This window comes from Ciona robusta, chromosome 11, assembly GCF_009617815.1.
Source record: "Ciona robusta chromosome 11, ASM961781v2".
In the NCBI taxonomy this organism is placed as follows: Eukaryota; Metazoa; Chordata; class Ascidiacea; order Phlebobranchia; family Cionidae; genus Ciona; species Ciona robusta.
Genome location: NC_143245.1, coordinates 6,597,494 through 6,613,637, shown reverse-complemented (window position 1 = coordinate 6,613,637; position 16,144 = coordinate 6,597,494). Strand labels below are relative to the sequence as shown.

Here is a 16,144-nt window from a genome sequence, read left to right as displayed (position 1 = left end):
GTAACTATAGTGTGTATATCACTTATTACTGCTATAAGATATAAAAATACTTATTATTTTTTGTAGATACTCCTATTTTTTTGAATAAAGGTAACTTATTTATCTTCGGGTGGCGGCAACAACACCGGAAAATGGAGGGTATGTTCTGTTTTTCGTGAGGTACCATATGCGTATACTGAGACCGCGCAACCAATTTCAACGCCCAATTTGATTTGAATATATGTTTATGTATTCGTTTACCCAGCATAAAATAGCGGGAAGTATACGGTTTGTGGGTTTTTAAACAGAACCAAAAAATGTACCGAAAAAGCCTCAATTATTTAAACGTTGTTTTACCACAGAAATTTAAAGCAAGCGAATTCAGATGATTTGAAAAACTTGCTCTCGTTTTAAATGAAGGCATGTTAAAAGAAGGAATGGAAACAGATAATACGTGCGACACGGCAGACTCAAGTAAGAATCTTTACTCTCTATAATACTGTGGGGTAAGATGGGATACTGTAAGTATAAATTCCATGTTTTGTGATTGTATTTTCCACTTTCAAAAAGTTTTTTTTTAGAGTCGTAGGACTACGGTTATGTTATTTTGTTCGTTGTTTACTACCAAATGAGCTGAGAAAAGAGAATAAAACAAACCGCATCTGTTCCTGCGCTACTGTATATTCTTTTTCTTTTAATTTATAAAAAATAATGTGGAAATAATTGCTTGGCATAAATAAAAACAGCGATTTTTAAAAGATAACCCACATTATGTAGTTGGTATAGGAAAGTACCGAGATAAAATCCTTAAAATCCTAAATTGCATTTTATTTTAGTTACATAGTAACCATTTATCTTACAGTATATAGTTTAAGGATTCACGAATCCTACATTTCGAATCGTATTTACATAATTTGATCTACAATGTTGTTTTCTTGGAAAACACCTACGCTTAAAAATTATTATTACGATATTTTTAAATCTGGTTTAGTCCGTTTTTAACTATAGACTATAATTTTAAGCTTTAAAATGTAGGCCGCATAAACTTGACCAAAAATGTTCTTTATATCGTCATTTTCGTGCACTAAATTTTATATTCTTATTTTCAACTTATTTTCTCGACCTATTTATTTGGTAGTAAGAAAGAACATTCAAAAAATTATAAAACCGTATTCTAACGAATTCTATGAACCGATACTAAGATCTTATGTGCTATAGTAGTCCTATATTACCCCACAGAACTATCATTTGAAACAGCGGGTAATTAAATACACGCGCGATGTTGTTTAGGCACGCGCTCTCAATTCAATAGATGAAAACATTCCAATTCGAATCAGACTTCAACCTATTTACATTTACTTCGTGCTTTGACAATGGTCTGTTTCGGTATGGGACATCTGACCGGAATCTTGGAAAACAGTGATATTGAAATGCGTTTTATCGACCACTTTTTATAGTTAAATAATCTTAAAATAAAGCATATACATACCCAATACGCCGCATACCCTTATTTTAGTTATAAGGTTTCAAAAAAACTAATTTGCATTTTAATTTAAAATTTTGTCATTTGGAAAACGCCCCGGAAATTCAAGCCCACAATTTAACCCAGATAACTTAATATAATTGTGATTACCCAATGGTAGCAATTTAAGCATGAGAAAAGTCTTATGTCGTCCTAACGGTATTTCATGCGTGGATGAACATTTAAAACTGTAGTTGAAAATAGTCCATCCCTAAATTTTTGCGTAGGTGTGGACACATGGCTTTAAAGGAATGCTACATGCTAAAAGTCACGTACTGAAGCATACCTTTAAAGAAAAATATTTTGAAAAAATATTTGAATAGGAAAGTCTTTTACAACGAGAGTTGCTTTACAAAGCGAATATAGAAACGAATGTAAACCGTTAAACAAATGCCACTTCATAGTTTCTTATTAAAAACTGTTTCTTAAAATCAAAATTTTGTTATAGATTTTATTTATTCAAACACTCAATTAAATCGTTTTAACTTAGCTTTTTTCATAATACGACCGAAAAATCAAATCTTTTCAACCATAACATTTCATCGTTAAAAATAACGCATTCGTAATTCTTTGGGAATACAAGATGCTTTAAAAAGAATTTGTATTTTTATAATATTTGTACACCCACCTGAATTCGTAATCGCTAATTTATCATCGCGTAGTTGGTCGACTGGGTTGCTAAACCACGCGTGACTGCTTTTAATTCAAACCAATGATATCAGTTTATAAATAAAAGTCAAAAAATTATGCCCAAAGTCTGTATAATACCCCAGCTTTCAAAACGTTCAAGTTGAGCTCGTATCAATAAATGTTTACTGGTGTGCAAGCTGGCACGAGGTGTATAAAATAAAGCACCCGTGTTATAACAACTGTAGCTTTTAAGCCAGGCGGCTATAAAGCAAATTACCTTCATTCATTCATATTCTTTCATAACTTACCTGTGCGCAAAACGCTTTTGTTATTTGCCACGAAAATACATGGCACGGAACGTTGAAATCACAATAAAAGATTATTTCACCACCGAGTTTTCCAAACGCGAGTTATCCAAAGGCGCCTTTTCTGCGCTGGATCATTCTGATTGATAGCTGTATATTCCTACAACGCATATTTTGTTGCTTATTTGTGGTTTGTGCTTGCACGCTAAATTTGCGTCTGTCGAGTACTGCTATATATTTCTTAGGGTTTTTTGTTTCGATTACAAAACCCAACTTTTAATCTATAGCCTGGATTTTCTTGGCGTAAATTTCTCGGATTCTGTCACGTTAGCTTTATATGTTTGTTCAGTGACGTCATCATGAGCCCATATAGGAATTCGCTGGAGCCAACGTACGTCAGTTTGCTATTGAAAAACACAAAGGTGTTTCACTCGCATAAAATTCAAGAGTCTTATTTCAGTCTCATTTTAAGAGTCATAACATGAGATATTTTAAACAACGTCAGATAAAATTAAAAAACGTGAATAAACAGTCGTAAAAACATAACATGCACCAAGGGTGTAAAATGGCTTGTTCAGAACACCGACACAGCAAAGCGTTTGCATTAAAACTGTATTAAACTCCAACACTGTATTAAAATGCCAGTGGTAGAATAATTTTCGCCGAAAACCGTTTCAGAAACACAACTTAGGATTAATACATCAATAGTTCACATTGGGTAACTCCCTATATATTTACCACACGGTAAACACGCAACACGCAGCGAATCGGTGTTTAAAACTCAATAACATCAACTTAACATCGTAAAGTTAATATTTACTATGCCCCCCCCAAGTGTATTACCATTGCTGAAAGTGCAAATAAGTCTTAGGAAATTTCTCTGTTAGATTTTTATTGTTTTTTTTAATATGCTGGGGTGCTGGGAAGATATATAGTAGGGTGCTGGGGAAGATATGACATCTTTAGCACATAATATCCAAATATCTTGATCTTGTTTTAATAAATTAACAACGCTCTATTGGAGTTATGAGAATGTAGTTTTGTGATACTTTAAACGTTCTTTGTTCACTACTAAATAAGACGAGAAAATACAGTGGAAAGGTGTCCCATCTTCTTCCACCCTACTATATATTACATTTAATAACACAGACGATCGTAGATACTGTTGCTGGACAAAGTTAAAAAATTTTCGACAAAGAAAAACGTTAATAAGATAATAAACTTTTGGTTCTATAAGGAAAATGAAGCATAAATCTATATGGCCAGTGGATTTCTAAAAATCCGAATTTAAAGAAACTTACGCTGTTCAAACATCATATAAACCGCTGACGTTGGTAAAATCAAACGAGCATGACCAACTATGCAGCTTTAGTTCTCATTAGCAAAACTTTTTGAATCTTTTAGAAGGGGAACATCGCTGTTTACTAAGTTTGCAGTGTTAAAGCGCCCGTTTTGCATTTTTGTTCTCAAAATATTTTGACCGATTATACATATCAACTTAATTTTAAAAGGTGGTAATTTATAATACAGCTGCTGTTCAAAGGTATTCCGTTATGTAAATATTTTGCTTTGGTAAGCTGTTTCAGAGTCCTTAAATATTTAGAACATCTTCCCGATGTTTTTGTCTTTGTCCTTATTTTTCCAACACGTAACTCTACACGGCTTTGCAGCTGAATATAATGGTGTATCAGCGTCCTTGGAAATCACCACATAGTTCTAATCAACGCCTTAACACGCGATCGTATTATTTTAAAGTTGTAAACACAGTACTGTGGGTAAGACGGATACGATATTAGCATATATGATCTCCCATTATTCCTAATCGTGATTTAACAGTTAATGCTCTTTAGAGTTGTGAGGACACACTGTTATGCATTTCTGTAATTAGTCTTTGCTTACTACACAAAAACAACTGTGACCTTAAAGAACCAAAGTTTCGATGTTATATTTAATTTGAATTTATACTATAAGTCCTGCCAGAATTAGGGTCGTTGCCAAAGAACTGCCAAAGAACACTTGCCTATATAGTGGAGTGGGGAAAGATGGGACACCTTTTTATTCCATTTTTATTTGGTAGTGAACAAAGAACATTCAAAAAATTCTATAACCGTTTCCCCACGACTCCCATAGATCGTTGTTAATTACTTAAAACATCATCATAATGTTTGGATATTATGTGCTAAAGGTGTCCCGTCTCGCCCCACCCTATATCTGTTTATTTAGTAGTCAATGTGTAGCAGGCAAATGTAAGCGTCAAAGCAAATCTTTTTTCGACGTTCCGACACAATAAATTATTACTAAGAACTAACATACCCGCCTTTTAAATATCCCATCCCATAAGTACAAAAAGTTGCACCATGAACTTAAACAAGCCGATCCCTATGAAAACATATTTCTTTTGATAAAATATAACACTGGTGTCTTTGTGCAATATTTCGTATCCATAGAGTGTTTCAATTTAATGTTTGCACACGCGTGTAATACCCATATATGTAATGCGTAATGAAAAACCTTATGAAATGCTTACCGAAAAAGGAGATTTTAAATGATCCGTTAGCACATAATATCTCATGTGTTTTTAACTAATAAAAACCCTCTTTTAGAGCCCCGAAAATGATACGGTTATATAATTCTGTAAGTATTTTTTATTTCCCACCCGATGGGATTATAAATTAAAATTGAAAGAAAATGTGGTCTATCTTACCCGGTAACGGTATAAATTCAATGTTCTATTCGTTGACCCATTATTTCGATCAGCGTATTGGGAGTACACAATCCCTACTGTCTGTATTATATCGTCATATGTTGTTGGATAAAATCTTCGCGCTGGCGGGTGGTATTGGTAACCCACAACGGTCGTAATTTTTCATCACGGTTGCGAGACAAGGAACAGTCACGTCTACGGTTTATTTGTCTTTCTATTCAGTCATATATAATGCACCACTGAACAAACGGTATCTATGGAAACAGTTTTATTTGCGGTATTACGAATGGATTCTAAAATTTAACATAGTAGTTGGGGATAAAATGGTTCGATTTTTCATTTTCTTTTATTGTCCAACCTTTAGCACATAATATGCAAATATGCTGATCGTGTTTCAAACGTTTAACAACGGTCTATGGGAATCGTGGGAATACGGTTTTAAATTTCTGTTAATGTTCTTTGTTAGTACCAAATGGGACGAGAAAATACAAAAAAGGTGTCCCATCTCCCTCCTACCATATTATGTAACTTAACTCGTACCGCTGTCGAAATAAACACGCGAAGATTTTTTAGGCCACCTATAATAGCTGTCAAGTGTACTTGCTCGCAAAGGAAATAAAATTGAAATGAGGTTTTTATTTTTAACATGAAACTTTTGTAAGTCAGTAGTCCATTGAGCCCATCCCATCAAGTCATTGGTTACGCCTATACGGGGCACAATGTCCTGTTTTTTGACGCAATACCATCTCAAAGGCGTGGAAACTCGTATTTTGTTCCATTACATGCCGTGTTAAGAAATGAAAAAGGCATTACAACACCGCGTTGAAGGTGAACACGCCGTAACCCTAGTTTAACAAAATAAAAAAGTATTGTAAAAAGGAAAAAGGGAACTTCGACGCAAACGCGTGAAGTTCCTGGATAGCGGTATATAAGACGACGCAAATTTCTTTCAAGCGAAGAGCGAACTTTCGGCAGCTATAATTACCAACCGCAGCAGTAAACGGTTTTTGCTATCTTTGTAAATAGTCAAGAAGTTGTAATGTTTATAAGTGTTTTGTAAAATTGTCGTATATGTTGCGGGGTCTATCTGTATCGTGGGTTTTATATTCGCCTGGTCAAAAAGACCAGCTTAGATAACACTTGTGTTTTGTAATAGGTAATATTATACCAAAATTCAGTAGAATTTTCATCTGATTTGAGTGACAGCAGAATTCGAAATGAAATTGTTGGTTCTTCTCTCCGTTCTTGCGGTGGCGCAATATTCCGTCGGACAAAATTTTGTGTAAGTAAGCCCTAAAAGACAATGTATACCCGGTGCCTGTGCTTTTATATTAAATTTATGCAGAATACAGTTTTTCTACAAACTTGCTTACATAAAACGCAATTTTAATACTGTATAAGTTCCGCGAATCTGACCCCGATCTGGTGTTCATAAGAGTTGAACGATTTTTGTGTAAAGAAATACAGTAAGAGTCTGGTGCTACGAAAACCTAACAGACAAATTTCACGTCCAACAAAACGTTTTCGTATCACCAGTTCCCTAAGCAATTTTATGTTCTGTTTTATTTCCTTTAACAAAGTTCTAAGACCTGTTTTCTTTAACAGCAAAGTCGACACTAGTAAGCAAGTCGATCAAACATTGGTCGCAGGCTCCAGCGGTAAGCCGGTGGTCACGGCCGCCACACAAAAACTTGAAGCAGTTCCTGGTTTTCTGAACGACTTTAATCTGATGACCAGAATCGCGTTGGTTGAATCAAATTACGGGGAAAATAATAAAGGATCGCTGGGTGGAATTTGGGAGGTATGGATAAATGTAACTTGCTTTATCCTTGCGTGTCGGGATAAACGATAGTCGTTACAACACACAAGGGTGTTCTGTTTCATACACCTCATGCCCGCTAACGAAGTAGCGTATGTAACTTTGCGGGTGTTTTTTGTATGGTTGACAATTTAGATAACCCCTAAGATTAAAGCAACTGCCGTTTATTATCTTACCCAAGAACACACACGCCGATAATTGTAGCAACCACGGGCTCCGTAACCCGAAACTTGCGGGCTAGATGAGGTAATACCATTTTACCGCCGCGCCTGACTTTATAGCTTGGAATTGATAAGTAATAAGTCTATTCGATTCTTTGGGCAAACCGATATTTAGCACATAATATCCAAATATTCTAATCGTGTTTCAAACAATAACAACGGTTTAGGCGAGTATTGACGGTACGATTTTATAATTCTTTGAATGTATTTGTTTACTACGAAAGGGCATGAGAAAATAGATGGAAAGGTGTCTGATCTTCTCCCCCCACTTTATAAAAGTATACGAACCTAAAACCATGTACGTGCGTTTAGTTAGTATAATCTATGTTATTATGATGTTTAAAAACGCTTCTCCAGCAGAAACTTACTGCTTCGTTAAATACCAGTTATTTGAGCCCCAGTCAAAAGTTTTAAACTCGTTTTTTTAACCCGTAATTTAAATACCTGATTTCAAACAGGACGAGTCCCTGAATGTAAGCCTGCGCTTAAAAGCCATGAAGTTTTTTTTCAAACTACTTGCAATATCGCTAGTATTTTGGGGTACGACGATGGATAGCGTCAACACATAAGAAATTAATAATATTTCCTAATCGTGTTTTTAACAATTAACAACGCCCTTAATTCCTAAATCTTTTTGTGTACTAGTAAAAAAATTATTTACCGTCTTACCCCAACTACTATATTATTAAATTAATTGTGTGGGGTTCGAAAAGTATTTTTGCCCAAAACAAATTCGGAATATCATTAACGATTTAAACTTATGATAGATTGGTATACATATAACATTAAATAAATAAATATTTTTTTTGTACTTAAAAAGTTAAAAAATTATTAAAACTTGTTCCAGATTACCACGTCGATTCAAGCAACTTTGCGTGGAAGTCTCTCTTCGTCGGTTCAAACCATTGTAAATGAAGCTGGGTGTATTCTGGGTCAAGAGAACACCAATTTAACCAACACAGACTTCAGGTGATACATCGCACACCGTTTGTTCCGTGTTTCTGCTGTAAAATCTAGGCCACGCATTGGACGGTATTTTAAGTACCATAAAAAAGTGACCCAATTCTTTCAGAAAAAAAAAATCAATTTGACATAAAAAAATATTCAAATTGATATATATAGTTCAAGAAAAGCGTTAAGTATTTTACTCAGTGATTTAACATCTTGGGGTCAAACAAATCCAAGGTTTTCAGGTGTACGATACAAGGCTTGTTTAACAGCAAACTAACGTAACCCTCGACCCTTCAAAAATCGCCGGTGCAGCACATAGCTGTGCATCGGAGCAAAACAAGTCCAGTTCAAAAGCAATGCAAAGCCTATAATATTCTGTTTTACGCACCTTGTGCCAGCTTACAAGCTACCGCATATGTTACTCGATGGGTGAATGATTTTTTTTATCTGACAACTTAGACAATCCGTAAGTGAACATTAGGTTGAAAACGACCCTAGCACGAACCTTTAACATTGAAAATTCATACAGCAATCAATACTAACAAAAACTTTGTGGGTGATTAACTTTGTGATATTTTGTAAAGTATGTCTGGACCAGATTGATGCCCTACTAGCTTAAATCTCTCACATTAAAAATTCACACATATACAGCACTCCTATTCGGTCCGCTTTCGCCGCACGTATATTCATCCAACAGAGCGTGGGATCTTCTGCCATTCCAATAACACTCACCCAGCAAGCGACATGGTGGAGCACTGTATATAGACCCGGAGCAAATGCAACCAAATTTATTGAGTTGGTTTCGCAAGTAGAAAACGTTACAGGTATTTTTTTCTGAATGGACTTGGGGACTAAATGAATGAATGTTACTTTTGCCCTTGCTGTCGTCTATATCACTTGTATTGTTACACATTTCTCGTTGAACCATATAACACAATACACCTATAACACGACTTAATACACAACACGAAATAGTGTTGATCCTATAAAGTACTGAACAGTTGTCATTTTTTCAAATTACTACCAACATAGCTCGTACCCTCTTCTGAGTAACCATTGTTACTTTGTGGGTAGTTTTTCGTTGGGCAGATTTGTTCTATAACACTCCGCATCCTTTTAGTCGGCTGTGCCTCTCACAAACTGGACTTATGGTTTGTCATCGATGGCAGCGGAAGCGTCGGTTTTAGCAACTTTCAAGACAGTCTAAGGTTTCTCGCTAGTTTGACAAAACGATTCACAATCGGCCCCGACGACGTTCGTGTTGGATTTTCTGTGTATTCCTCGACGTCCACCATACATAGCCACTTTAATCAACACATGAACAATTCTGCATTAGAAGCTGAAATTCTTGGTACTTCATACACAGGAGGTAGGTTTTCCCCCCTAAAAAACATATTTTTTTAAAAAAAATTATTTTACATTTTTTGTCTAAGGTGGCACAAGCACTGGTAGGGCAATAAATGATGTTTTAAACAACGGATTCGTGGAAAGAAATGGGGCAAGACCTGCTTCCGAAGGTGTGCCACGTATTTTGGTAGTTATGACTGATGGTCAGAGCGGCGATTCTGTGAAGACACCATCTGATAATGTAAGAAAACATTTGTGTATCAGAATTAAGTGATTGGGACATTTAAGCATATATTCTGACATATTTTTTAAAAGTTATTAACAGTAATCGGCTATGAGCTTTATACGCAGTCGTGGAAAAACTGTCGAATAACCTTGTTACATGTTGCTTTCGTCTATCATCAAATGAGGGTATTAAATAAAAGTAAAAAATCTTACCCACTCTGCTATAATTTATTATTCCAAGGCTTCTTCGACCGTTTACGCTATTTTATAAACCATTTTGTATAATAACAGGTTAAAGCGGCCGGAATTACTGTGTTTGGAGTCGGCATTGGTAGTGGTATAGATATCGCCGAAGTCAATGAAATAGCGAGCAACCCAGACAGCAGGTACGCTTACGAACTAACTGGATTCAATTTGCTGAACGTTCTAAGTCAACGACTCACAGACGAAAGCTGCCTTGCCACTGCATCTGTTCCGGTATGTGACATTGAATATAGTTCTGACGTTATATATGAAGCTGAAAAATGCTTAAATGCCATACAAAAGTACTAAGCTAGTTTTAGTGTTAGTTCCATTCTATTCGCTTTTTAAATAATATAATTTATAATCTTCGCTATCGTTTTCAAAGAGATAAAAATTAAAATAATTATGTTAATAAAAAATGAAATATGCTATTAGTGAAATGTGTTATTAAAACGAAATAAATAAATTTGCGCAAATGTGATAACACCAGATCGTTATTTTTCTTCGTAAATTTTATATATACATTCACCCCACAGGATAGCACTTCTATATCCGTGTCCATACAGTCCGGAGAACCACATTTCTCTAAGTACAGTTTCCCGTCAAACGGTTCAATCGAATTGGTGTTCCAAACGCCACCTGGCGGAGCAGGAATTGTTTACATTTCTGGCAACGTGGCAAACCCAAGCGCAGCATTGAACACAATATCTTTCAGAATAACTGTGGTACGATATTAACGTTAAAGTAGTATATAGTACTGTAGTATACGTGGATATCGTTAGCACATGATTCCCCATATTTCTTGTTCGTGTTTAAAATGATTGACAATAATCTTTTAGAGTCGTGAGAATACCGCTATAGATATATATTGCTTTGTATATAATTTGTTAACTAAAAACTAGTAAGATAAAACAGAATGAAAACACGTACCAGCTTACTCCTACAAACTTGTTATACTTAGAATTCTCAAAATTTGAAATTGCTCTACAATTGTAAGAATTGTAAGTTAACTGTGACCTTAATTTAGGTTTGTTAAAAATAAATTGCATTATCAGGGCAAAGTCACAATTTTCTTGAACGCTGAGGCACTTAGAGGTGGCGTGAAACTTGGAAGCGGTTGTACAACCGTAACACAAAAGGATATATTGGACGTATTCACCACTGTGCAAAGTACAGGAAACACTAGTCTAAACCTAAACGTGACTTCGACATCTAAAAACGAGTCAAAATTACCGGTAAATGGCAATTTTATACACTAAGGTGTAATTTTGCATGGCTCGTTACTTTACAGGGGAATAGTAATACTTACTTTTTGTTAAAATCAGGTGCTCGGGCAAGAATGTACATACGGTGTAGCTTCTGCGCAAGACACAAGCGCACTACAAACAGTTCAATGTGGCCCAAACCAGATCTGTGCAACTTATTATGGGTCTGCTTCACTAGGTAATACACGTAAGAACCTTTAGTGTATTTGCTTATATTGCCTGACGGTATGAACGCATATCTCATACAAAATGCAATATATATTTCGATTGTAAAATATATTATTTTTATGGCTCTTTTGGTCTACAAAACGTTCATTTTACATTAAACTTTACATTAAAAAATAGTTAAATGATATATATAGTACGTTAATTTAATAAAATTAACCAGTCGTGTTTGCGATCGCCTTTCTCGTCTTATTTGGTAATGAACAAGAAATATATTTTCATAATCATGTAGGGGCAACCCCACGACCCAAAAAGAGTGTTGTTAATTGTTCAAAACACGAACAAGAAATGAGATTTAGGTGCCACCAGTATCCCATTTTACCCCACAGTACTCTGATGTTAAAGACCATAATATAATACCAATAATGTTTTACATTACAGATGGCGCAGCAGCAGAGAACGGATCTATATCAGCTTGTGTAGATGCGGACCAATGTGGCGCAAACCACTGCTTACCAGTTGGCAGCACATTTAATGGATATACAGTCGTTACGTGTGAACGATCAACCTGCTGTAATAGTTCCGCTTGTAACCAACCAGTTTTCCCCCCCGCAAATGGTTAGTACGTAAGCGTTTTTTAGTCATGTGCCGTGCCACATTAGTTATCGGGCTGTTCCAGCCATATGAATGTGTTCAAGGCCCGACACTGCTTTCGCATTGTTGGGCTCTATAGCCAAGCAGATAATCCACAAACTGACAAACGTGGTAACTCATAAGCGGGTACCGGGTATAATAGAATCCAATCCAAAATGATGACACGAGATGTGTTTAACACCGGTGTTATAACGACTGTCGTTTTCGGTTCACGCGAAGGATAAAGCAAGTTACTTTTAACGTTTTTATCATTGCAGTTACAGTGACATGTCCTGCTGTTCCAGCCAACTCTCCTTTAGCATTGCTCAAGTCCGATTTCATCTGCCAGTATATGAAGTGGACGTTCGAGATACAAAATGTTTGGCACCCAGTTTTCGACAATTGGAGGTATAGTTATATTGTTTACTTTTATATTACTGTGGTATATTTTACTGTTAAGTTTCCAATACAGCCCACTAATTGCCAAAGCGTTTATTTTACCCCGTGGCTTCCCCCGCAGCTTTAGTTTTCACGAGTATTTAGTCATTTATAAACACTGTAATTTCACAGTGACTTTTTGGGTTGATTAGTAGTATTGTGGGATAAGGTGAATTGCGCTACCATGTAACATCCCAAGTTACCCCATAATTAATTAAAGACGGGGTTGTATATTTTTTAGTACCAAATGAAGTGAGAAACGAAAATGAAATCATGTTCGCCATTATACCCTTACTTAGGGTGGGGGAAGATGGGACACATTTTCGTTTAGTTTTCTCTTTCCGTTTGGTAGTAAACAAAGAACATTCAATGAATTATAAAACCGTATCCTCACGACTTCCACAGACCGTTGTTAATTGTTTAAAATAGGATCAGGCGATATTATGTATTAAAGGTGTCCCATCTCCCCCACCTTACTATATACTTCAGATTTAATTCTGTGTTGTTTTTATATTCCTGCATTTATTTACTTTTCAGACAAAACGTGGCAGGAGTAAACACGCCATTACCAAATGTCCAATGTATGCAACTTGCTGTGACTTGCAGGAACCCAGGTCAACTCAGATATGTTAACTTAATGTCGGGCACATGTAGACTTCCCTACTGTGTGGATGGACATTGTAAGTATAGGTTGTAGTCTATAGCTTAAGTATGCTACAGTGTAAGTGTAAGTAAACGTTATAATCTAGTATTATAGTGTAAGTATATAGTGGGGCGGTTAAATATGTTTTCACTCTTTCTTGCACTCTTTTCTAAAGGGCATGTTTTCACTCTTTCTTTCGTCCCAATTGGTAGTAAACAAAGAATTTTTACGGAATACTACAACCGCATTTTTACGGAATACTACAACTCTAGAATATAGCGTTTTTAATTGATAAAAAATACAATCAAGAAAAGATGCAAACGGATTGCCATCTTGCCCCCAGAGTGCTATATGTTGTACGCACATATGCCATATTTTTACCATTCTATAATATTCCCAGATTTGACCGGTCCTGGAATTCAAGAGTGGAAAGTGGCGCACAAATACTGGCAGAACCTTTACACGATTTGGCAGAATACAAACGTGGTCGTGTAATGTGGGAACGTGTATTATATCTTTTGCATTATAGCAACCATGTATCCAGTAGTTTGTTACACAGAAATTGACATTAAAGTTCAAAAAGCAGCCAATTTAATTTGTAGCATAATCGTGTTCAAATTGTGTGTTTACTATATTAGTTAACAATTAACTCCTATACCTGTATTAAAGGCGTCCAAGTAAGATAAACACGGTCAGCAGCCTGTGAGAGCTCATGGCAAAAAAAGCGTTAGAAACATTTTTGGCGTTTTTATAATTGCTGGTTATAGTTTTCTTACGTAGCTTCAAACTTGTTTCTTTCTTCAATAAAACACCTCCTGACGCCTCATTTTTTTCTTTATTATAAACTAAATTGGTGGAAAATATCTACAGTGCTGGAAGAGTGGACATCAAAGAACTTTCATAACGAAATACAAAGTTTAGCTTGTTTATAAAACCTTAACAGTATAGGTTGGTGTGGTAAGGGTCCATGTTTTCATTTTCTGTAGTCTTATTTTGCAGTAAACAAAATATTTACAGAAATATATAACTGCCTTCCTGCGACTCTAAAGCAGCGTTGTTAGTTGTTTAAAACACGATGAACTATGGGATTTAGGTGCTAACATCAGTATTCAATGCTGCCCCACTAATCTTTACCTTTCTGTGTATGCTATATGGCCTGAGCTCTGACTTCGAAAAAGTGTTTCCAATTATCGATACTGTTTCTGTTTTATTGAAACAATATTAGGCAACACCAAAAATTCCAATGCTTTTCGTAACAAGCGTTGATTACCCTCGCTTATTCTTGATTATTTCTCGTTTACAAACACAACCACTCTACAAAAGGTTTACAGTACGTGGTAGTTTCGATGAAGTTAGTTATGTACCAGATTGAGATTTTTCTTGCTGGGTTGGGGTTTCAATTTAGATTGAAGCTAAGTAAATTTGATATGGTAACTATAATATTGTATCTCTTCTTATTCTATGCTTCTAATGTAATATATATTGTATTACTACAGTCGGTCACCATCTGAAAGCTAATACATTATTGCACAAAGCCTAATTGTGACGCTGGCCACTTATACTCCGTCATTTTCCCTGAAACAAAGTTGCGTGCATTCATATAAAAACAGAAACCAATTTGTCTAATCTTTTAATTAATGTCCAATACCGTTGTGGTCACTTTAAACGCACAGAAACTGTTTTTATGTATTATTTTATAATGTGAAGGTATTTCGCATGTTGCTTTGTTACACGCGTATGTAACATGCAAAAACGTTGAGTGAAAAGTAGTTAAAATATACATTTAATACAACCGCTAGTTGGTACTACTGAGTCACAACTAAGGATCCGCAAACCTAAAATATAATACAGTCCTTATATTCCAGTTATAAAAATAAATACCTGCGCTCTTACAGATTGTTAAAATTGTTAAACACACGATTAGAAAATATATGATAGAACATATATGATATTTGTGTGCTAACGGTATCCATTATAGGAACATCGGATAAAAACAAATTACGCTTTAGTTTATTTATATACCGGTACTTATTCCAGCTCGTAAAATTTTTCCTAATAAATCCTTTCCGCCTGTTGGCCTTAATCAACCGTTCTTACATTATTCAAATTCCTGGAATCATTTCCTGCCCACGGATAAACAAGTCACTTGTGTTAGTTAATCGTATAATCTAATTACCACAAGTCATGCATGTTCATTCTAATGTAAACTGTTTGAGTAACCGTTGCCCCTGTGTTTTATATGCAAATTTTAAAAGTAAACACTTTTACTTTACAGTACTACGGGGTAGGACGGGATGTACCGTTATCGCTTAAATCACATGTTTCCCAATCGTGTTTTTAACAATTAACAACGCCTTTTTAGAGTTTTAGAATACTACGGTTATATAATTCTGAAAATATGCGCGATTTTTACAAACCGAACTCTAGAATGTGTTAATATTGGTAAAAATAAATTTGTGCTTGTTTTGTATAGAGTTCAATTCTACTTTTGGGCGTTGGACCAAACCAGCGTAGTATAAATACATTAACTCGTTCTCAGGTTTGCTTCACAAAACGATGGCATTAAAACGAACTGTGGAATATACCATATCCATATATTCCATACTTTGATGTTAAAATCTTCCGAAAATCTTTTCCATTATCACATTATTGGGCAAGCCTGCATCATGCGTGGTGGGTTGTCAATGGTTCTCCCTCTATTGTGTTTAACATTATGTTGATGTAGCAGAAGCGGCGATTAAATTACGAACGTCGTTACCAATGGAACGCCAGTGATCCGTTCCTAGCCTCGCCCGTGTGTTGTTTATGAATGGGCATTGGGGCACAAGGAAACCGATTAGAACTGGATGATACCAGTTTTTAAAATCGATTACAGCTTTCTGAAGGGTTATGGCTGTTACGGTAAATGAAATCCTTGATCCAAATATTGAATCATATATCCGCAAATAATCCGCTATGAATGCTTTCCTTGCATAAACAAGATTATATCGTTTCCGTAATGAAAACACATGCTTGATCGAGCATAATACGGTGCTGGGAAAGTCTTAAACGGTG

General features: G+C 35.6%; 1 protein-coding gene across 1 annotated transcript; it reads left to right on the top strand.

Annotated features, from left to right (window-relative positions):
- The first annotated feature begins 6,262 nt into the window (after positions 1-6,262).
- LOC149728839 (uncharacterized) lies at positions 6,263-13,916 on the top strand. Its single transcript, XM_089888364.1, has 14 exons — positions 6,263-6,422; positions 6,746-6,941; positions 8,028-8,149; positions 8,783-8,955; positions 9,252-9,500; positions 9,565-9,719; positions 9,995-10,180; positions 10,483-10,671; positions 11,002-11,181; positions 11,272-11,389; positions 11,818-11,994; positions 12,288-12,417; positions 12,985-13,127; positions 13,491-13,916. The coding sequence occupies exons 1-14, from the start codon at positions 6,358-6,360 to the stop codon at positions 13,583-13,585; spliced, it is 2,178 nt and encodes a 725-aa protein (XP_089744490.1). The 5' UTR covers positions 6,263-6,357; the 3' UTR covers positions 13,586-13,916.
- The last annotated feature ends 2,228 nt before the right edge of the window (positions 13,917-16,144 follow it).

Bases quoted from the DNA above. Each gene is read 5' to 3' on its own strand.
- LOC149728839 (XM_089888364.1), top strand. From the start codon at position 6,358: ATGAAATTGTTGGTTCTTCTCTCCGTTCTTGCGGTGGCGCAATATTCC. The intron at 9,501-9,564 runs GTAGGTTTTCCC...TTTTTGTCTAAG, and splicing joins TGGTACTTCATACACAGGAG to GTGGCACAAGCACTGGTAGG. The intron at 10,672-11,001 runs GTACGATATTAA...TTGCATTATCAG, and splicing joins TATCTTTCAGAATAACTGTG to GGCAAAGTCACAATTTTCTT.